Here is a 23,465-nt window from a genome sequence, read left to right as displayed (position 1 = left end):
GGGCCAATCACCAGGAGACAGTGAGTTCTAGTCCCGCCTTAGCCATGAAAGCCTGCTGAGTGACTTTGGGCCAATCACCAGGAGACTGTGAGTTCTAGTCCCGCCTTAGTCATGAGTGACTTTGGGCCAATCACCAGGAGACTGGGAGTTCTAGTCCGGCCTTAGCCATGAAAGCCTGCTGAGTGACTTTGGGCCAATCACCAGGAGACTGGGAGTTCTAGTCCCACTTTAGCCATGAGTGACTTTGGGCCAATCACCAGGAGACTGGGAGTTCTAGTCCCGCCTTACCCATGAAACCCTGCTGAGTGACTTTGGGCCAACCACCTTCTCTTTCAGCTCAACCCACCTTATAGGATTGTTGTTATGGGGAAAATAGGAGAAGGAAGGAATATTAGATATGTTCACCATACTGAGTTACTTCTAAAGTAAGACGGCCAGGATAAAAACCCAATGATTTAAATGTATGAATGCTTTATTTATTTATTTATTTATTTATTAGATTTCTATACCGCCCTACTCCCGAAGGACTCAGGGCGGTGCACAGCCAAACAATAAAAACACATACAATACAAAATTTAAAAAATAGAATAAAATCAAATTAAATAATTTTGGCCCCGACAATTTTAAAACCCCAAACTTTTAAAACCAATTTAAAATTGAATATATAAATACTAAAAAATATTTAAAATTTTAAAAATCTTTTATAAAAGAGGGGGAAAATTAGGCCAGGCCGGCCTGGTGAAATAGTAAGGTCTTTAAGGCGCGGCGGAAGGTGCGCAGATCCGGGATCCTTCGTATCTCTGGGGGGAGCTCGTTCCAGATAGTAGGTGCCCCCACAGAGAAGGCTCTCCCCCTGGGGGCCGCCGGTCGGCATTGTTTGGCTGACGGCACCCGGAGGAGCCCCTCTCTATGGGAGCGTACCGGCCGGTGGGAGGCTATTGGTGGTAGTAGGCGGTCCCGCAAGTACCCGGGTCCTAAGCCATGGAGCGCTTTAAAGGTGGTAACCAAAACCTTGAAGCGCACCCGGAAGACCACCGGGAGCCAGTGCAGCTCGCGCAGGAGAGGTGTTACATGGGAACGCCATGTCGCTCCCATTACCACCCGCGCGGCCGCACTCTGCGCCAGTTGGAGCCTCCGGGTGCTCCTCAAGGGGAGCCCCATGTAGAGAGCGTTGCAATAGTCCAGGCGGGAGGTGACGAGGGCATGAGTGACCGTGCGTAAAGAGTCCCGATCCAGAAAGGGACGCAACTGGCGAATCAGGCGAACCTGATGAAAAATCCTCCCGGTCACGGCCGTCAAGTGCTCTTCTAAAGACAGCCGTGAGTCCAGGAGGACGCCCAAGTTGCGAGCCCTCTCCGTGGGGGCCAATGATTCGCCCCCAATAGTCAGTGATATAGCATGTACTTGTTCTAAAAGATCATGATAGGTAATAAACTGAAAGAATGAGTGTAAAAATAAAGGACTGTGACAAAGTGGGCCACAAACATTTTGTGTTGTCATTCGTTCGCTAGCTTTTACGGAAGCCAAAATGGAGTCTGAAAAAAATACCACAGTCATGTGGAAAGTTAGCATGAAGGCAGGCAAGAGCCCCTCCTGCTACAGAGGAGTCTCAAGTCTCAGGAAATGTCAGGATCCGTTTTTGCAGCCAGCTGGGTCTTTGGGAAAAGCCAAACACACGACCAACAGAGCTTGAAACCCAGAGTTTTCGTAGGGGATCACTGCAGGATTAAGAGGAAAACATTTCGAAAGGAAAACGGCACCAGCAGCGACCGAAACACACCAGGTCGTAGGATCCTTTTGACGTGAAATGAATTGCTTTTGAGAAAAAGAAATCTTAGCCTTCCCTGTTTACCCAGGGCCGGCTAGCAGAAGAAAACAAATATTTTGAAGCGAACAAGTATCGGAAGTTGCCCTCTGACTCACATCCTTTTTTTTATTATTATTTGAAAGGAAACTTGCTTTAAAAGACGAAGGAAGTTAAGGCACAACTAAATCCCCAGAAGATCGAGTTAAGTCAAACTCCGATTCTTTTACCGCTGGGTGAGGTATACAAAGTAACACACATAACAGAGTTGGAAAGGACCCTGGAGGTCTTCTAGTCCAACCCCCTACTCAGGCGAGAAGCCCTGCACCATTCCAGACAAATGGTTGTCCAATCTCTTCTTAAAAACCTCCAGTGTTGGAGCACCCACAACAGTAGTAGAATTTTTTATTGGCCAAGTGTGATTGGACACACAAGGAATTTGTCTTTAGTGCATATGCTGTCAGTGTACATAAAGAAAAATACGTTCATCAAGAATTATAAGATACAACACGTAGTCATATGATACTAAACAAGCAATCAAATCATACTAGGAACTAAGTAAAATAATATAAACCGTAAAGATACAAGCAATTGATTAATTGTTTTCACTGCCAAGAAATTTCTCCTTAGTTCTAGGTTGCTTCTCTCCTTGATTTGTTCCCATCTGTTGCTTCTTGTCCTGCCTTCGGGTGCTTTGGAGAATAGGTTGACCCCCTCTTCTTTGGGGCAGCCCCTCAAATATTACTATCACGTCACCCCTAGTCCTTCTCTTTGTCAAGACTAGCCAATTCCTGCAACTGTTCTTCGTATGTTTTAGCCTCCAGTCCCCTAATCCTCTTTGTTGCTCTTCTCTGCACTCTTTCCAGAATCCCAATATCTTTTTTAATATCGTAGGGACCAAAACTGGATGCAGAATTCCAAGTGTGGTCTTATCGAGGCATTATAAAGTGATATTGATACTTCGCATGATCTTGATACAAAACAAAACACCCTTTATACAAAACATCTTTTCACTGAATGTAGCAGATATGCTGTAAGATACAATGCTTTGCAATCAAATCAGCAAGGATCTCAACTATTCGCTGGAGGATAATTATGTACAAAGACGTAAGTGCAAAACCAGCAGTGTTTATCTACATCGCTCGGCCCCGAAAAGTCCCAAATTTTTAGAAAACAAATCGTTAACTCCAGGAAAAGAAGAAGTTGAGAAGCTGAGAGAGGAATTAACCCATCGAAAACCATCTGAAAACGAAACAGCCGGCCTAAAGCTAAATAAAGAATGGGCCTAACGTGTTTTCCCCAGATGGAGAATCATCAAAAGAGCGTCCCAAATGAGCTGGGTTTTAATTTCCATGTGGAAGGAGGAATCTGCACAGCAGGAAAATACGTTTTGTTTCAGGTAACCCACTCAAAACTAGTTGGACGAGTCAAGTTGGCCACATGCTACAAAAAAAACCTCACTGAAACCACACGGGTTTTATAGGTAGTCCTCGACTTATAACAGTTCGTTCGATGACTGTTCAAAGTTACGACGGCATTGAAAAGAAAAAGTGACTTAGGACCATTTTTCACATTTACGACCATTGCAGCATCCCCGTGGTCACGTGATCAAAATTTGGAGGCATGGCAACTGCTTCATATTTACGACGGGTCACGTGAACCGCTTTTGTGACCTTCTGAGAAGCAAAGTCAATGGGGAAGCCAGATTCATTTTTTATTTTTTTTAAAAAAATTTTTTGATTTATATGCCGCCCTTCTCCGGAGACTCAGGGCGGCTTACAATGCGTTAAGCAATAGCCTTCATACTTTTGTATATTTATACAAAGTCAGCTTATTGCCCCCACAAACTGGGTCCTCATTTCACCTACCTTAGAAAGGATGGAAGGCTGAGTCAACCTTGAGCCTTGGAGAGATTCGAACCAGCAGAAATTGCAGGCAGCTGTGTTAATAACAGGGTGCTTAGACCACTGTACTATCAAGGCTCTTAACAATCATGTGACTAACTTATCAAGTGCAATTATTCAACGGTGGCTAGGAAAGTTGTACAACGGGGCAAAACTCGCTGAATGGTTGCCTCGCTTAACAACATAAATTTTGGGCTCAATTGTGGTCGTAAGTCGAGGACGGCCTGCATTTCAAACACAGAACGCTTGAAATGGTCCGTGTCATCTTCGGAATGACAAGAATACCCTGAATGGCTAAATGACTTGCAATGCCATTGCTCAAACCAGACAAGTTTTAGTTCTGGGATCGGAACGAAGCAGCTGGTTTTGTTCCAGCCTCAAATCTAACTTACCGAACCCGTGAGTTTCCTTTCACACTTAGCTCACTTAAAAAAGGCCATTTTCAAACATTTATTTTATTTTATTTATTTTATTTTATTAAATTTCTATACCGCCCTTCTCCCGAAGGACTCAGGGCGGTGAACAGCCACAAGATAAAAACACATAGATACAAAAATTTAAAATCAAATAAAAACGAATTAAATAATTTGGCTGAATTTAAAATACCCCATAATTTAAAATAAATTAAAATTTACATTTAAAAAGGGGAGAGGATTTAGGCCAGGCCAGCTTGATGAAATAAAAAAGTCTTGAGAGCGCGACGGAAGGTGCGCAGATCCGGGATCCTCCGTATCTCCGGGGGGAGCTCGTTCCAGATCGTAGATGCCCCCACAGAGAAGGCTCTCCCCCTGGGGGCCGCCAGTCGACATTGTTTGGCCGATGGCACCCGGAGGAGCCCCTCTCTATGAGAGCGTACCGGCCGGTGGGAGGCTATTGGTGGTAGCAGGCGGTCCCGTAGATAACCAGGTCCTAAGCCATGGAGCGCTTTAAAGGTGGTAACCAGCACCTTGAAGCGCACCCGGAAGACCACCGGGAGCCAGTGCAGCTCGCACAGGAGAGGTGTTACATGGGAGCTCCACGCTGCTCCCATAACCACCCACGCGGCTGCACTCTGCGCCAGTTGGAGCCTCCGAGTGCACCTCAAGGGGAGCCCCATGTAGAGAGCGTTGCAATAGAACATGAGTTTGTGCTCTTTTGCGCAGAAGACTCGAGTTTTCGTTCCCACTCAAGTCACTTAAAATGGCTTTTTGAAATACGAAAGTTTGTATTTCACAAACCCCCTACACAGAAAGTCTTCCAAAACAGATATTTCACTTCAGACATGTTTTGTTAAAATGAAGAGGCAGTGTTATATATAAAACCTAGACCAAACTGTTTAGGACTGTAGCCGTTAAGGCAGCATCTTGAATTATGGACGGAAACAAATTAGAAACTTAGTTAATACAGAAATGCTATAATGGATTTATTGTTCACAATGGCAGTTCTATTCCTGAAATCAAATGCAGGATAACCACTGTGATGATTAACATGAATAAAATCTGGAAAAACAGAGATATCGATATAAATACAAAAAGCAGGCTAGTTAGAGCGATGCAGGTAGTCCTCAACATACGACCACAATTGAGCCCAACATTTATGTTGTTAAGTGAGAAATTTGCTCAATGAGTTTTGCCCCATTTTATGACCTTTATTGCCACATTTATTAAGTGAATCACTTAAATTAATAACAGGGTTACTAATCTGGCTTCCCTCATTGACTTCACTTGTCAGAAGGTCGCAAAAGGGGATCACATGACCTTGAGACACTGCAACCGTCATAAATACGATTGATTTAATTTATTTTAGCTATCTTAACTTCTATATTGTATGTATTTTAATTTCTGCTGTTCACCACCCTGAGTCCCTAGGGGAGAAGGGCGGTATATAAATTCAAATATAAATAAATAAATAAATAAATAAATAAATAAATAAATAAATAAATAAATAAATAAATAAATAAATAAAAAATACAATACAATACGAGCCAGTTGCCGAGCATATGAATTCTGATCATGTGAGCATGGGGATGCTGCAACGGTCGCAAGTGTGAAAAATGGCCACAAGTCACTTTTTTCAGTGCCGTTGTAACTTTGAAAGGCCACTAAATGAACTGTTGTAAATCGAGGACTGCCTGTAGTCTCCCCTGTAATAATATATCGGTGTAAGAGCTGGGTACCAAGAGTGGCTGATTGAAGAAGAATTTATGCCTTCGAACTGGGAGGGCTGGCGTAAATTATTGCATACATCCTGGACAGCCACAGCAGCCAACGGAGAGGGGCTGAATCGTATTAGAAGTCAAAATCTCACGACAACAGCTGATTTAATTTGGACAAGTTATTTTTTTTTTTTAAAATTTGATTTATATGCTGCCCTTCTCCGGAGACTCAGGGCGGCTTATAATGCGTTAAGCAATAGCCTTCATCCTTTTGTATATTTATACAAAGTCAGCTTATTGCCCCCACAATCTGGGTCCTCAATTTACCTACCTTAGAAAGGATGGAAGGCTGAGTCGACCTTGAGCCTGGGGAGATTCGAACTTACAGTAATTGCAGACAGCTGGTGTTAATCACAATGCTATCAGTCTGCTGAGCCACCAGGCCCTTAAGTTATGGGTGTGAATTCAATGGAGAAGGCAATGATGCTAGGAACAGTCAGTGGAACAAGAAGAAGAGGCAAGCAAAGAACACGGTGGCTCGATTAACATCGCAACCTGATGCAAAGTTGAACATCCAACAATTGAACGCAGCTGTGCTTGGCAGGGTAGCCTGGAGACCACCTGCCTATAAAGTCACCAAAAGTTGGACGTGACTGAATGTGTTAAAACAACAAGAACATAGTGAGATTAACGTAAAAACCAGGAAAAAGGACATTTTGGTAGCATGTTTTCTGACTAACTTGTTTTATTCAAAGGCATAACTTTGCTTCAACAGTGAGATGGATGGCCTATAAATTATATTATTATTATTATTATTATTATTATTATTATTATTATTATTATTATTATTATTATTATTTCCTCTTCTTCCTTCTTCTTCTTCCTCCTCCTCTTTCTCCTGCTCCTCCTCGTCTATCCACTGCAGGATGAAGGCCTCTTCCATACATTTCCAACCCAAATGGTCCTGAACTTTTTTTTTTTTCCTAATTGGCTAATTGCCAATATTTGGCTGATGTCATTGCTCCATTTTGTTTTACGTCTCTTTTGTGGATGCTTTTGATCAAGTGGGATCCATTCTATGACTGCCTTGGCCCGTCTACCCTCAGTTCTTCTTGCTATGTGACCAGCTCGTTTCCATTTCAATTCTTTAACTCTCTTGATGATCTCCTATACTGTCGTTTATTCTGTCATCCATGTGCAGGATGTCTTTCTATCTTGTCTTGTAATGCCGAGCATGTATCTTTCCATGGTTCTTTGAGCCACATGTAGCTTTTGCATCGATTGTGAGGTTAGTGACCATGTTTCACCGGCTTATGCTACAGCAGGTAGCACACACTAGAGATTTAATAAACAATAATTATAACCACCTTCGGTGAGCTCCAGCTTATTTCATCAGATGCCATCTATGACATGAACTCACCAGAGCTTATGCCTTTCAATAAAATTTGTCAGTCAGAAAAGGTGCTATCAGACTGCAGAGTGTTGTTGTTTTTTTTGCTGTCACAAACTAACACAGAATTCATCCTATGACATCTGCATTTTGCAGTAACTTGCAATAATCTCAAGGAAAATTTTGAACTCTCCACATAAAGAATGTGTAGACATAAAGCAAATATATTAAAATGTAACCTGGACAGCCAGACCCTCCTGAACAGGCAAGCTTTCAATTCAATATATGAAGCACTGATTATCCTTGGAAAATGCAGTGGTTCACCTTAGTTCACGCATTCTCCTTTCAAAACAATGTGAAAATTCTGCTAGGCTCAACTCTCTCTAGCTTGGGCAGTCAAGGGCAGCATGGGGAGAGACATGATGTGCTTACCTGATATTCAAAAATGTTAAGGACTGCAAGTTCAAAATGGCTTCTGGAATATAACGAATGCAATTCTGGTACAAGTTCAAGCTCTCGAGGGAAACGAAGAGGCAAGCTTCTTGTGGCAGCTCGGAGAGTCGGTTCCGTGATAAATCTTGAAAGAGAAGGAATAAGCAGTATGAGATCCAACCAACCGAGAGTAAGCACATAAAGATGGGATGATAATAATAACAATAACAACAAACCATAATAATAATAGTAATAATAGGCTAAAGTGCTCTGGAAGTTTAAAATTCAAAAAGACAAGCACCTGCCACGTAACACCCCAGACTTAACAACTTTCAATAAGAAGGACAACAAAGTCTTCAACCTCATCAGCCCTGACAAAATCAAAATCTCCATTAGTCAAAAGGCAGCTTTGCTTGGGATAGCTTACATCCTGCAATAACACCATCAAACCACAACCTCTGCCTATTCCAGATCCTTGGGAAGGACTTGATTGATGGATAAAGATGCCAAACCCAGGGTGATGAAGTATAATAACAACATCACAAAATACAAAGACCTGCAAACCATAATAATCACCAACGGCATTGACACAATCACCAACAGTCAATTGCAAAAGGCAGCTTGCCTCGGAACAGCTTCCTTCCTGTGACGAGACCTTTAACTCCATCAACCATCCACATCTGCCCATCTCAGGTCCTTGGGAAGAACTCAACAGGCGGACAAAAATGCCAATTCCAGTCTAAACTTGTGGTCGACTGTGCGAAGCACAATCATTCCATTCTACAATGAAATTTAGTTTTAAGTGGTTATCGTCAACGTAATTACTATGGGCTGCAAGAAGAGGAAGTGTTTCCAAAAATAAAACAAAATCACATTATAGCTTAGGTCACTATGGCGAATTTAGTCCAGAAATAAAAATTCACTCACCGTAAACCAGCTTTCCCCAACAAGATGATCAGCAGGTAAGTTAGACCACAACTCCCATCACTCTCAGCAAGCACAGCCAACCAGCATTTTAAATTGATCTTAAAATCATACTTTTGGCCAGGTTTTATAAAAGTTTAGTGAAAGACAGGAGTTTGGACTGCCATACCACTCATTCTTATGGACTTGAGCACACGGCAGGAAGGGATTTTTCTGAATGCAGATAGTCCTCGACTTACAACAGTTCATTTAGTGACTGTTCAAAGTTATAACAGCACTGAAAAAAGTGACTTATGACCGTTCTTCACACTTACAACTGTTGCAGCATCCCCATGGTCATGTGATCAAAATTCCGATATTTGGCAACTGGTTCGTATTTATGATGGCCGCAGTGTCCGAGGGCCATGTGATCACCTTTTGCGACTTTCTGACAAACAAAGTCCAGGGGGAAGCCAGATTCACTTAACAACCGTTACTAACTTAACAACTGCAGTGATTTACTTAACAACTGCGGCAAGAAAGGTCGTAAAATGGAATAAAATTTGCTTAAGAAATGTCTCACTTCTAACAACAGAAATGTTGGGCTCAATTGTGGTCTTAATTCAAGGACTACCTTTACCCATTGTGTTTTTATGGACTAACTGTTCAAAGCCCGGCTGTTTTATTTTGCTGGAACACAGCAAACTCAGAATCTTACATTGGAACCACTTAAATGAGACTGTTTTGTTCGGAGCCTAAAACAAAATGTGTTTCTCATTTCATGCTCACCCATATTAAAGGGGCTACACTAGAGGTTGGAAGAAGGCTGCTGCGGATTTCAGTAGTTGGCAGGAGAAATACGTCAAATAAATAGAAACGCATCTGTCCGTATGCTCCTCTCTCTCGTACCCCTGGGCTCAATATTTCTAGCCCAAATTCCAAATGATGCTGGCTTTCCTTCCTTCCTTTGATCCTTCCTGTCTTTTTTTTTTCCTATCCTTTGCTATGCTGATCTTTTACAGACTTAGCCTTCGCTGCTAAAGGCTCAAGGAAGAGCCATCATTCCCGTCTGGACCAGCAAGGGAAAGGATCAAATTGAGAAAAATTCTTGATTTGCCTGAATATTTTCCTCCTTTTGTGTGGCAAGGGTTTAAACAAATTCTCTTGCAATAAATACTGCTTAGCCCCATGCTTGGAGGATTTCCTGAAATAGAAGAGCCGGATGACCTCATACCTTCCTTCTCATTGCTTAAGGTAGGAATGCTAGGATGGCTTCGAAAATACACAATTTAAATCCATTTCTGAAGCAACAGCATTTCTCTAACCCACACTTTTACTCTCCATCTGCAGCTAACCAGTACAGGTGATCCTTGACATACGACCACGACTGAGCCCAACATTTCTGTTGCTAAGCGAAACAGCTGTCAAGTGAATTTTGCCTCATTTTACGACCTTTTTTGCTACGGTTGTTGAGTCAATTGCTGCAGTTGTTAAGTTAGTCACACAGTTGTTAAGTGAACCTGGCTTCTACAATGACTTGGCTTATGGGATCACAAAAGGGGATCACATGACCTCAGGATACTGCAACTGTCAGAAATATAAGCCAGTTGTCAAGCTTCCAAATTTTGATCACTTGACCATGGTGGGGATGCTGCAATGGTCTTAAGTGTGAAGAATAGTAATAAACCACTTTTTTCAGCGCTGTTGTCATTTCAAACATCACTAAATGAACTGTTGTAAGTCAAGGACCTTTCCCAGATGCTATCCTGAACGTTAATTACTAGAAGAAATTAAGAAGGTCTCTCAGATATTTCTTTCTCAAAAACTGCAGGAGAACCAAAGATTATTTTAAAATCGAAGTGTATTTTCATTGCCAACAAATGAATAGCTTATGCCGCACATGTGTAAGTCTCCATATTCCAGTTTATGTTTTTATTTATCCTATTTTTTTTAAGTTGCATTCTTGCGCTATGAAGTGAAATTCTCAAGAAGAACTCCAGCACCCAAACACACACAATCACACAAGCCAAACTATTTCAAGGACACCGTTTCAGAATAAACGCGCTTTTGCTGGCTTCAATTATGACAAGGCCTTGCAAACTCAGGACAAAACTTGCTAATAGGCCATTAAGCGCTGTTTGCAAAAGCCGCATTTCTGGAAAAAATATTCAGGCTGCTGTTTGGGGACGGATGTGTCCCAGATGAGAAACGGTCCAGGCAAGCTTTGGCTAAAGTTTGCCGTGCGTTTGCACTCGTAAGAGAAAGCAAGTTATTTTTGCCAAGGTAAAAATTCCTCGCTGTTGTGGCACGCTGCAAGGTGATGCTGCAAGGACCTGCTGGAAATTGTGCAATTGGGAAGTGGTCAATTTTATGAACTCCTGAGTCTTGGTAGGAAAACTCTCTTCTACTTTAGAGCCAGTCTCTCAGGACAAAATAGCTACCGTAGTTCTCTGATATAAAAGTGTGTGGACAATTAAGAGAATCCCCCCTTCTCTGCCATGGCCCTCCAGCACAGGGCTCTCCAGACTATGCAATTTGTGGACTTCAACATATCTGGCTGGGGGATTCTGGGAGTTGAAGTCCACAAGTCTTAAAGTTGCATAGTTTGGAGACCCCTGCTCTATCTTGCCCAAACGCCTATGGAGAGTCTCAGTCATCCACATCATGGCTTCCCCAAAGATGCTTTTTAAAGAGGCAACTGGACCTCCTTTTGTTTTTCCTTGAAGACGTTTCGCTTTTCATCCAAGGAGCTTCCTTCAGTTCCGACAGTCAGAACTGAAGAAGTTTCTTGGATGAGAAGAATCCAGGAGAGAAGCAACTAGAACTAAGGAGAAATTTCCTGACAGGGAAAAATAATTAACCAGTGGAACGACTTGCTTCCAGAAGGTGTGGGTGCTTCATCACTGGAGGTTTTTAAGAAGGGATTGGACAACCATTTGTCTGAGATGCTACAGGGCAGTGATGGTTAACCTTTTTGGTGCCGAGTGCCCAAAGCGTGCACGAATGCACCCATGCGTGCCCAGACCCCTAAAATGCAATGGGAGCGCCCTCCACGCATGCGCCCCTGCCCCTGCGCATGCGTCCCTGTGCACATGCGCTCTGCCCCTCCCCCCCCTTGCCCTGTTTTGGCTTCTGGGTTGGTGCAGGAAGCTTTCTAGGCCCAAAACGGAGCGCCAGGGGACCTCGCGCAATGCCCCCGCACTCCATTTTGGCTTTCAGGTGGGTGTAGGAGGCCTTCCAGGCCCAAAATGGGTTTGCACATGTGCGAACCCCCAAAATGCAATGCGAGCAATCCCTGTGCATGTGCCCTGCCCCCCACACATGCGTGTCCCCCGCATGCGCCCCTTCCCCCACGCATGTGTGGCAGAGACCCAAAGACCAGCTGGCTGATTGTGTGCCATGTGTGGTAGAGCTAGGCTGGGGCGAGGGCTGGCGTGCCAGGCAACACGGTTCCGCATGCCACTTTGGGCACAAGTGCCATAGGTTCACCATCATGGGTATAGGGTTTCCTCCTTGAGCAGGGGGTTGGACTAGAAGACTTCCGAAGTCCCTTCCATTTCTCTTATTCTGTTATTCTGAGAAGCAAAATGTCTTCAAGGAAAGCAAAGAAAATCCACTTGCTTCAAAAAGCACCTTGCCCAAGATTTATGTAAAGTAAAAGAAATAAGGCTAACACTAGTTTCATAGAATCATATTTATTTATTTATTTATTTATTTATTTATTTATTTATTTATTTATTTATTTATTTATTTATAATTTAATTTAATTTATATACCGCCCTTCTCCCGAAGGACTCGGGGCGGTGTACAGCCAATTAAAAACACAAGATAGAAACAACAATTTTAAAATAGTTAAAAGTATTAAACAATTTCGGCCCGAATTTAAAACCCAAAAATTTAAAACACCCAATTAAAAATCATTTACATAGATAGCCCGGCCTGGCGGAACAACAGGGTCTTCAATGCGCAATGAAACACCCGGAGGTCGGAGATCTTACGTATTTCCGGGTGCAGTTCATTCCACAGGGCTGGGGCTCCCACAGAGAAGGCCCTCCCCCTGGGTGTCGCCAGCTGACATAACTTGGCCGACGGCACCCGGAGGAGCCCCTCTCTGTGGGAGCGAATTGGCCGGTGGGAGGCTGTCGGTGGCAGAAGGCGGTCTCGTATATACCCCGGTCCTAAGCCATGGAGCGCTTTAAAGGTGGTAACCAACACCTTGAATCACACCCGGAAGACCACCCGGAGCCAGTGCAGCTCGCGCAGGAGGGGTGTCACGTGGGCACAACGAGTTGCGCCCCTAACCACCCGCGCGGCTGCATTCTGGACCAGTTGGAGCCTCCGAGTGCTCTTCAAGGGGAGCCTCAGGTAGAGAGCATAAAGGTTGAGACCACCTAATCTCCATGTAGAATTATTTTACCCCATCCTCTTTCAAGAATCTGAGAACATTTATGGCACCCATCGTGGTCAACTTTTGATTTATAACCAAGGAGGAGGCTGCGGGGCAATCTGAGATGTTCTACTATCAGACAAAAGGCTGCTCATGTTTATTCAGCCGTTGTATTCAAATATCTCCCTGAAAATTGAATATATCCCTTGGGGACATTCATTTAAGGCCATTGCAACTACAGGTATTCCTCAACTTACAACAGTTCATTTAGTGACCACTCAAAGTTACAACGGCACTGAAAAATGACCATTTTTCACACTTATGACCATTGCAGCAACCCAGTAGGCCTGTAATAAAAATTTAGATGCTTGGCAACTGTCTCATATTTATGACGATTGCAGTATCCCGGGGTCATGTGATCAGCTTTTGCAACATCCTGATAAGCAAAGTCAATGGGGAATGCAGATTCACTTAACCATATTGATAACTTAAGGCTCCAACTGGTGCAGAATGCAGCCGCGCGGGTACTTTTGGGGGCGACATGGCGCTCCCACATGACACCTCTCCTGCGTGAGCTGCATTGGCTTCCGGTGGTCTTCCGGGTGCGCTTCAAGGTATTGGGTCTCATCTTCAAAGCGCTCCATGGCTTAGGGCCCGGTTATTTACGAGACCACCTTCTGCCACCGATAACCTCCCACCGGCCAATACGCTCCCACAGAGAGGGCCTCCTCAGGGTGCCGTCAGTCAGGCAATGTTGACTGGCGACCCCCCGGGGAAGAGCCTTCTCTGTGGGGGCACCCGCCCTCTGGAATGAGCTACCCCCAAGGATACGACTGATCCCGGACCTCCGGACCTTCCGCCGGGCTCTGAAGACTTTTTTATTTCAGCAAGCCGGGCTGGGTTAAAAATCTTTTAATTGTTGAATTTTATGGGTAAGGGGTTTTAAATTGGGGGAAGCCAATATAAATTTAATTTTGTTTTTATAGTATTTTAATGTTTATATTGTATGTTTTTTAATTTTGGCTGTTCACCGCCCCGAGTCCTTCGGGAGAGGGGGCGGTATAAAAATTTAAAAAATAAATAAATAAAATAAATAAATGCAATAATTCACTTAGCAACTGTGAAGTCGTAAAATGGGGCAAACTCACAGAACAATGTTTCACTTAGCAACATAAATCTTGGGCTCGATTGTGGTCGTAACTCAAGGACTACCTGTATTGAGGTGTAAGACAAGAGACAAGATTGAATATTAGCTCCGTTCTTTTTCAATCTCTAGCTAAATCCAATAATTCAAGCGCTCGCTGTTTCAGCCAATTGTCCACTCACTCTGGCTCTTTGTGCAATTCCAGCATTATTGGTATGTCAAGGATGTAGTTATTATGTCTACTTCACAGGTGGGAATGGGAAACACATTCAGGGCGCTGGTTTTATTTTGGAAGCAACAAATACCATCAATAAATTATCAGAAAAGCAAGGTCTGAAAGTTTTGCCTGACTACCCTCATAAAAGCCACAAATGGCAAATAAAAGAGATAAAATTGAACAGCTATAAACATCTAAGAGTGCAGTTCCAAGTTTCCTTCTCCTGGGATGCTCTTTAAAAAAAAAATTGGGCAAGGGTCACACAAGGCACTCTGCAGCTCTGGAAAGATTCTCCCAGTCAAAACTATCCCTGCGGCTTACAAGATCTTTCAAGCTAAGATATAGGTAGTCCTTGATTTACAACCATTTGTTTACTGACCATTCAAAATGACAGCAGCATTGAAAAAAGTAACTTAGGGTCATTTTTCAGACATGCAGCATCCCCTCTGTCCCATGATCAAAATTCAGATATTTGGCAACAGACTCATATTTATGACGGTTGCAGTGGCTCGGGGATCACGTTTTGCAACCTTCTGACTAGCAAAGTCAAGGGGGAGGGAAGCCAGATTCAGTTAACCGTGTTACTAACTTCAACAGCCGCAGTGAGTCACCGTGAGTCACTTAACAACGGTCTCACTTAGTAATAGAAATTTTAGGCTCCATTGTTGTCGTAAGTCGAGGACTACCTCTAGTCCTATGGTTCCCACATTTACAACTTTGCAAAGCTTAAGGTTCTTGAAACCACCCCCAAAAATAATTTATTAGAGCCATATTAATGGTTCCAACCAGTACCAAAAAATGCTATTTTACATGTGGGAAACAGGTTTGGATCCGTTGGATACGATAACGTGAATTTGGTAGATAGTTGAAATGAACTATAGGTTCACCACCTGACAAAATTTGTTTTTTAAAAATTAAAAAAAAAAATCAAAAGGAAGACTCGATGGACCAGTAGGTATAGATATTTACAGAATAACACAGGTTTTTTTTAAGTCACTTTTTTCAGTACTGTTGTAACTTTGAACAGTCACTAAACAAATGGTTGTAAATTGAGGACAACCTGTATGTAATCTTCGTAATTTCAACTGCTTTGTGTAAACTTTTTTGACGTTTTGATTGTACCGTGAGATGTCCAGAGTCACTGAATCAGTGAGATGGGCAGCATAAAAATTTAATGAATAAATAAGTAAATAAATTAATTCCACTTCATTACTAACTGGATACTAAGTGGCTGCGGTTATAAAGCCATTCCTATCCTGCAGAATTACATATTTCGGCCGTTTCCCCAAGGTTGAGGATTTATAATCTTTCCTACTCCTTAACGAATTCCAGCAAAACCTTCTATTAAGCTAGTAAATCACCCGCCATTCAGTTCAGGCTCCCAGCCAAGGAGAGTCCAAGCAAATTTCTTTTTCAGGAAAAGAAAGAGAACGGAGCCAAGATGGCTAAAATAAGCTGAACTAAATAAATAAAAAGGCTGCAGTAGATACAGCAGAAAAGTCAACTGTCTGCCTCATCTGGCTTACAAACTTTGGTATGACTAAATGAAAGATTTTTTTTTTTTGAGGAACAGATCAGTCTCGGCTATTTTTAAATATTTTACAGATATCTAGATTGCTTTGCCATTCGCAGAAAAAAAAGGCCCAGAAATCTTACTATCAAAGCAGGAAAAATATGTGTGTCTATTTTCTTCTTAATGTCTGCCCCCCCCACCCCGTGTGTGTGTGTGCGTGCGTATATGCGTGCGTGCGCACACATGCAAGACTTAAAATTAGACACTGGGAAGGAATTTTTTAAAGAGGTTTTCATGCGTTTGCTTATGTGAAGCTACATACAAAATTAATGGAAAGAACTGTCATGGAGGTAAACCTCCCATTAATTCTTCAAAAGGAAGTCTAACGAACATTTAGAACAAAGTCTTTAAATCAGAGCAGTGGAGGAGACCATCTCCAACCAATAAACTCATGTGAGGCTTTTTGGGGGGGGGGCTTTAATTTATATGCCGCCCTTCTCCGGAGACTCAGGGCGGCTTACAATGCGTTAAGCAATAGCCTTCATACTTTTGTATATTTATACAAAGTCAGTTTATTGACCTCACAATCTGGGTCATTTTACCTACCTTTGAAAGGATGGAAGGCTGAGTCAACCTTGAGCCTGGCGAGATTCGAACTTGCAGTAATTGCAAGCAGCAGTTCTTAATAACAGTGCTTAGTCCACTGTACTACAGGCTCTTTAGTTGTACTATCTATGTTTCTTGCTTACAGAAAGTGCAGTCACGTGCAGCCAGTTTGGTTAAATGTTTGCCTAGAGAAGCCAGGAGACTGTGAGTTCTGGTCCTGCCTTACGGATGAGAGCCAGCTGGGTGACTTTGGGCCACTTACAAGGAGACAGGGAGTTCTAGCCCCACCTTAGACAAGAAAGCCAAAGGGTGACTTTGAGCCAATTACCAGGAGACAGGGAGTTCTAGTCTGGCTTAGGTATGAAAGCTGGCTGGGTGACTTTGGGCCAATCACCAGGAGATGATGAATTTTAGTCCTGCCTTAGGTATGAGAGCTGGTTGGGTGATCTTGGACCAATGATTAGGAGATAGTGAGTTCTAGTCCTGCCTTGGGCATGAGAACTAGCTGGCTGACTTTGGGCCAATGACTAGGAAACGGTGAGTTCTAGTCCCGCCTTAGGCAATAAAAGCCGGCTGGGGGACTTTGGGCCAGTCAATCTCTCAACTCAAGAATTGATGTTATGGGCAAAGCAGGAGAAGGGAATATTATGTATGTTTACCATCTTGAGTTACTTATAAAATAATAAAGGCAAGATAAATACCTAATAATAAATACATATGCCGCTATTTTTTCTTTAGATGCACGTCAACTCTAATGCATGTGAAGTTTACCATAAAGCACAAACGTTTAAATCCATGTGCCTGTTATCAAAGACATGTGGATTACACATGATGAAGAGAGAAGAGTTTTAGCAGATTAAGGCAAAGCGACTTGGAGGATCTAACAAAGACCACCATTGTGCCGGGAGGAGTCGTTTCAGGAACAGTTGCCAAATAAAGACTTTCTTCGCCGTATTAAATATCAAGCGATTAAATCTGTTCGCAGGTTGAAGAAGGCAGGCGTGAGCACCTGTCACAACAATGACATCATTTTCAGCCTGTTCAAATATTATGATAAAAAGTGGGTTTCCATATGCAGGGCCTTTTCTCTCCTCCAGAATGGTTGCGAAGAACCTAACAAAAGCTTTGGCTCCTGTTTTCAATTAGCAGCAGTTTCATTTTGCTCAAATCTTTTAGCTGCAGTTAAACTCAACCCTGTTTGGTTGAAAAGAACCAACTTCAAGGAACAGGTCTGGGTTTTTTAAAAAAAGGTATTGGTCCTGAACAAAGATTCTTATATAGGAGAACCCAGGTAGTCCTTGATTTACAACAGTTCATTTAGTGACCATTCAAAGGACCGTTTTTCACAACCTCTGCAGCATCCCCACGGTTACCTGATCAAAAATTCAGAGGTTTGGCAACTGGTTCGTACTTATAACCGTTGCAGTGCACCACGGTCCTGTGATCACGTTTTGCGACCTTCTGACTGGTAAAGTCAACGGGGAAGCCAGATTCACTTAACAAATGTATGACAGGTAGTCCTCGACTTACAGCAGTTCATTTAGTGACCATTGAAAGTTACAAACAGCCCTGAAAAAAAGCGACTTAGGAGCATTTTTCACACTTAGGACCGTTGCAGCATTCCCCATGGTCACGTGATTTACAGACAGATGCTTGACAGCTGACTCACATTTATGACAGTTGCAGTGTCCTGGAGTTATGTGAGCCCCTTTTGCCACCTTCCGACAAGCAAAGTCCACGGGGAAGTCACTTAAAAATCAAGTTAGTAATTTAACAACTACAGTGATTCACTGAACAAGTGTGACAAGAAAGGTTGTAAGATGGGGCAAAACTCACTTAACAAATGTCTCACTTAGCAACATAAATTCTGGGTTCAATTGTGGTCGTAAGTCGAGGACTACCTGTATTTGAAAAGAAGCCTAGAAAAATATTGCTATTTAGATGACTCCAGGACCCTATGCCCCCTATAGAGAAGCAAGGTTTACAGGTTCTCCTTGACTTACAACCATTCATTCAGTGACCGTTCAAAGTTACAGCGAGACTAAAACAGTGGGACAGGAAGTTGGCAAATAGGCCGTTTCCGGCCTCCGGAGGGCCTCCAGTGGGGTGGGGAAGGCCATTTTCGCCCACCCCAGACTCCTAGAAAGGCTCTGGAGCATGGGGAGAGCGAAAAATGGGCCTTGAAGACTCCTAGAAAGGCTCTGGAGCATGGGGAGAGAGAAAAACGGGCCTTTCCCACTCCCACCTACCGAGGCCCTCCAGAGGCAGGAAACAGCCTGTTTCTCTACTTCTGGTGGGTCCAGAAGGCCCGAAAATCAGCTGGCCGGCGAGCGCATGCGCACCAGAGCTGAGCTCACATGCCCACCTTAGACTTATATACCGCTTCACAGGGCTTCACAGACCTCTCTAAGTGGTTTACAGAGTCAGCCTCTTTCCTCCAACAATCTGGGCCCTCATTTTACCGACTTGGGAAGGATGGAAGGCTGAGTCAACCTTGAGCCGGTCAGGATCGAACTCCAGTTATTTTATGTTCTAATAAAAAATTTAGGGAACTCTCAGTCCAGGATTTATTCATGAAAAGGATTGTCTATAAATATCAAAGGAACAGAAGGGGCTTCAATCCATACCAGCATTCTATCCCCCAACATTATATGCTGGCTCCATACAGTGAGCTTTGGTGACCTGTAAGGTCACAAAATTGCCTTATTTTACTGTAGACTCTTCGTAATGTCTTCCAAAGAATAGTAAGTATTGAGAAGAAGCATCAGAGGCCTGGGATCTAATGATCTTCTGAGGACTCCGTTTGTCCTGCTGACATAATCTTTTATAGAATAGGTTCCATTATAGTTTATTTCTCCTGCCTTCCCTCATCAGGCCAGCTTTCAAAGGACAATTAGCAGACTTCCAGAAGAAAAATGGAATGGGGCCAACTTACTATTATAGCACACACAAAATAAATCAATATTCTGACATGAATTAAACAGACCAGACAAGCATTCAGGAAACCACGTCCAATCAGCAATCAGCCACTGCAAACTAAAGCTCATATTCAGACAATTAAATTGCAAAGATCATCTTCAAGGAGCTACTCAAAGCCATGACTAGTTAAATAATTGCCACCATCTTGTATCGATTTTAAAACTCCCATTTTGTCTTCAAATGCCATAAACTAAAGCATGGCTTTGCTGAAATCAATTGATTATGGAAGTCTATTTTGATAATAAGCCGTTATTAACAATAAACGGAGCCCTCAAATATGTCAACATAAAAGGCATTAGTTTAAAAGATTCTGGATTGGGAAGCAATGTAAGAAACAATTCATTTCCACATTTTGCAACTTGGTCATATGTGCAACTTAACGATTTTGAGGGGGGGAAAGGAATTACATCTTTAAAGACAGTCTTCTTATATAAGGCTATGCAAAATCAGTGCTATCCAAGACAGTGCTTCTTAACCTTGGCCATTTTAAGATCCGTGGACTTCAACTCCCAGAATTCCCTATGCAGCATGGCTGGTTGGGGAATTCTGGGAGCTGAAGACCACCTGCCTTAAAGACAAACAAAGCAGTAAATTCTTTCTTCCGGTGCAAGGAGATATCTACAATGCCAAGCAAGTTATCCTTACCTAGAGAATTTCCTTTGCTCTTAGCAATCAGGACCAATTCAAATTTATTATTTATTTGTTTGTTCAATTTCTAAAGCCACCTAATTCAATGAAGTGACTCTGATCCACATTCTAAGTATTTTCTAACCTTCTTTACCCACTGTTGATATTATTTTATTCATTCATTTATTCATTCATTCATTCCAGTTTCCTATCAGGCAACCAAATTCTGGGCAGCCCTAACATTTAAAAAACCAACAAAGAGATACACATTATTAAAAAAAAAACAACGGTGGAGAGAAGGAACACAACAGTGTGTGCAAATACACATCACACATCTCCCCATAGGGCAGGGATCAAAATTCACTTGACATAAACATTAACGCAATGACGAGCCGTGGAAGATCCTGGCTCGATGCCCGAGAAATCTTAATTTATCTTTAGTTATACAGCATTATTCACTGCTTTAAACTTTAGATCAGAACATCATTTATCCTTCTGCCTTATATGTACAAGCGTGGCTCCCGAGCTGCTCTAGGCTGCGTTGAATGTTTTAGCATAAAAAAGCATTTCAAAGGGGTTTTTTTATATGGACAGAAGCTCACCCTTTTATCGCCTTTCAAGCAAAAGTCAGAAGCTAATATTCAAGTTCAGAATAATGCACTGGTTCTTATGTGAATTATGGGCCAATTCAGACAAACCACAATTGCAGTTTCCTGTAACTAATATCCTTTTGGACATTCATAAGAATAGGGAGTGTTGTTCCTTTGACTTGTGACATGGCGCCTGACAGAGGCTGGGAAAAGAGTTTCTTTTAAACTTTTAAACTTTTTTTTTGGAAAAATAACAGTCAAGTAAGATTTCCTTGTAATCGAAATATATTTGTAGTTTCCCCCCCCCCCCCATGTCTAGAAATGATCCTGATTATTTAGTTCTCTAAATCCTAATTTCACATCCCCTACAGGTAGTCCTCGACTTACGGCCACAATGAAACCAAAAATTTCCCTGGCTAAGCAAGACAGTTGTTGAGTTTTGCTGCATTTTACAATCTTTCTTGCCACAGTTGTTAAGTGAACCACTGCAGTCGTTAAGTCAGTCACACGATTTTTAAGTGAATCTGCTTCCCCATTGACTTTGTTTGTCAGAAGGTCACAAAAGGGGATCACATGACCCCCCCGGGGCACTGCAACCATCGTAAGTACATGCCAGTTGCTAAGCAACTGAATTTTGATCACATGACCATGGGAATGCTGCAACAGACATAAGTGTGAAAAACGGTCATAAGTAACTTTTTTCCAGTGCTGTTGTTAACAGCGAATGGTCACTAAATGAACGGTTGAAAGTCGAGGATGACCTGTACTGATCACTTCATCTAAGGCAGGGGTACCAAACTCAATTTCATTGAGGGCTGCATCAGGGTTGTGTCTGGCCTGGCGGGGGGGGACAGCTCAACGTCACTCATGTTGGGGGCACCTTTGGTGGCCCTCGCGCTCTGCCAGCGAAAACGAGTTCACGAGCTCTGTTTCCAGCTGCGCCAACCTCCTGCAACCCACGGCCAGTGAAAACAGAGCTCGGGGGGGGGGGCGCATGCGGCCCTTGGAAGCTCCATTTTCCCTGGCAGAAGCACCATGGGCCGGTCCTTCGTTGTTTCCAGGGCAGCCCCCCTGGGCCTTGAGTTTGACACCCCTCCTGCGCGAGCTGCACTGGCTCCCAGTGGTCTTCCGGGTGTGATTCAAGGTGTTGGTTACCACCTTTAAAGCGCTCCATGGCATTGGACCCGGGTACCTTCGAGACCGTCTTCTGCCACCAGTAGCCTCCCACCGGCCAGTCCGCTCCCACAGAGAGGGCCTCCTCAGGGTGCCATCGGCCAAGTTATGTCGGCTGGCAACACCCAGGGGGAGGGCCTTCTCTGTGGGAGCCCCTGCCCTTTGGAATGAACTGCCCCCAGAAATGCGTAAGATCTCCGATCTCTGTGTATTTCGCTGTGCCCTCAAAACCTTGTTGTTCCGCCAGGCCGGGCTATCAATGTAAAGATTTTAATTGGTTTTAAATATGGGATTTTAAATTTGGGGGTTTTATAATTGAGCCAATTATTTAATAATTTTAATTATTTTTAAATTTTGTCTGTCTTTGTGCTTTTAATCAGGCTGTACACCACCCTGAGTCCTTCGGGAGAAGGGCGGTATAGAAATAAAATAAATAAATAAATAATAAAATAATCTAAGGACTGAGTTGCCAATCTCAATTGTGGCTGCTAAACGAGAACTACTATTGCGTTATATTCCATTTCTAACCCCAACATAAAAATGGATGGATGGACGGACAGACAGACCCCATTGAAATTCAGCAGAGATTCCTGCTGGCTGACAACCACTCAAGGAAAATGTGAGATAATTACAGTTTTAAGGAAGGCAGGATGCAGGAGGAGATACCATTGGGTTTTGTTTTTTCATTTTTACAATAAAAGGCATGATTATGCAAAGATAGCAAAAATCAGGAGGAGCCTGGTAATACCCTTTCTAACAAACCTTATTCAAAGTCAATGCCCTCTCAGGACTTCCAGTTCAAGATTCTGATTTTTGGCTCACGCAGATCTCTTGCCACCTATGCAAAGATACCTGGCTGATTTATGACACTGTCAGAAGGGAGCTTTAAAGCTTGCAATTTCTCCGTCAGGACAAGCTTCACCACTGCAGTCAAGTGAGGCATGTAACACCCAGGAAAAAAAAAATAAAGGAAGAGGAAAGAAGAAAGCCACAAATATGATACACCTTCTCCTGTTTTCCACAGGGTAATGTCAGCCTGGCCATCTATTTTTTTCTTTCAAGCTTGCTGCCAGCTGCCATGGAAACGGGGAGGGGGGGAGCGATGGGTATTTGGGAAGGGAAGTATGCAGGTGGAGGAAGAATAAAGTGCTGAGATTGGACTCGTGGAAGACAAGAGGCCACAGGGGCTTGCCTCATAGTTTCAAGGCCAACCATCCTGGGAATGGCATGCAAGAAAGCACAGAGCACCTGGATTGGAGACCTTCTCAAAACATCTTCCTGGACAATGATTGGATTCTGTCTCCTTACTACTGGGGGTGGAGGTGGGGGTGGCAGCCTCTGGGGTGATTTTCAATTTGTAATCTTAGCGCACGCTTGCTTCAGTTCTTGCCTGATTTCGCTGCATTCAGATCTTTCCTACTAAAAGTACCTCTTCCAGGGGCAAGCTGCTGGGGGTTCGTAGGGGTTCGGAAGAACCTCTAGCTAAGATTCTGTGCAGTTCGGAGAACCCCCAAATCCCACTCCTGGCTGGCCCCGCCCACCCTGCCCCTCCCCTCCCAGGAGTCCCCAAGCAGCCCGTTTTGGATGCAGGTAAGTGCAGGGCGCACGCAGAGGCTTGGGGAGGGCATAAAATGGGACTACTGGAAATTCAGGAAGGGCCTC

General features: G+C 43.2%; 1 protein-coding gene across 18 annotated transcripts in view; it reads right to left on the bottom strand.

The window, feature by feature from the left end:
- The window catches only part of LRCH3 (leucine rich repeats and calponin homology domain containing 3), a 109,730-nt gene that overhangs the window by 72,488 nt on the left and 13,777 nt on the right, over window positions 1-23,465 (bottom strand). For all 18 annotated transcript variants that reach the window (XM_060685217.2, XM_087872008.1, XM_087872009.1 and 15 more), the window contains exon 2: window positions 7,665-7,809. In XM_060685217.2, the coding sequence (XP_060541200.2) occupies window positions 7,665-7,809 (145 nt within the window). The remainder of the gene's footprint in view (window positions 1-7,664; window positions 7,810-23,465) is intronic.

Source organism: Pantherophis guttatus, chromosome 6 (genome assembly GCF_059756535.1).
Source record: "Pantherophis guttatus breed Tessera chromosome 6, ASM5975653v1, whole genome shotgun sequence".
NCBI lineage: Eukaryota > Metazoa > Chordata > Lepidosauria > Squamata > Colubridae > Pantherophis > Pantherophis guttatus.
This window is presented reverse-complemented; position numbering and strand designations above follow the sequence as displayed.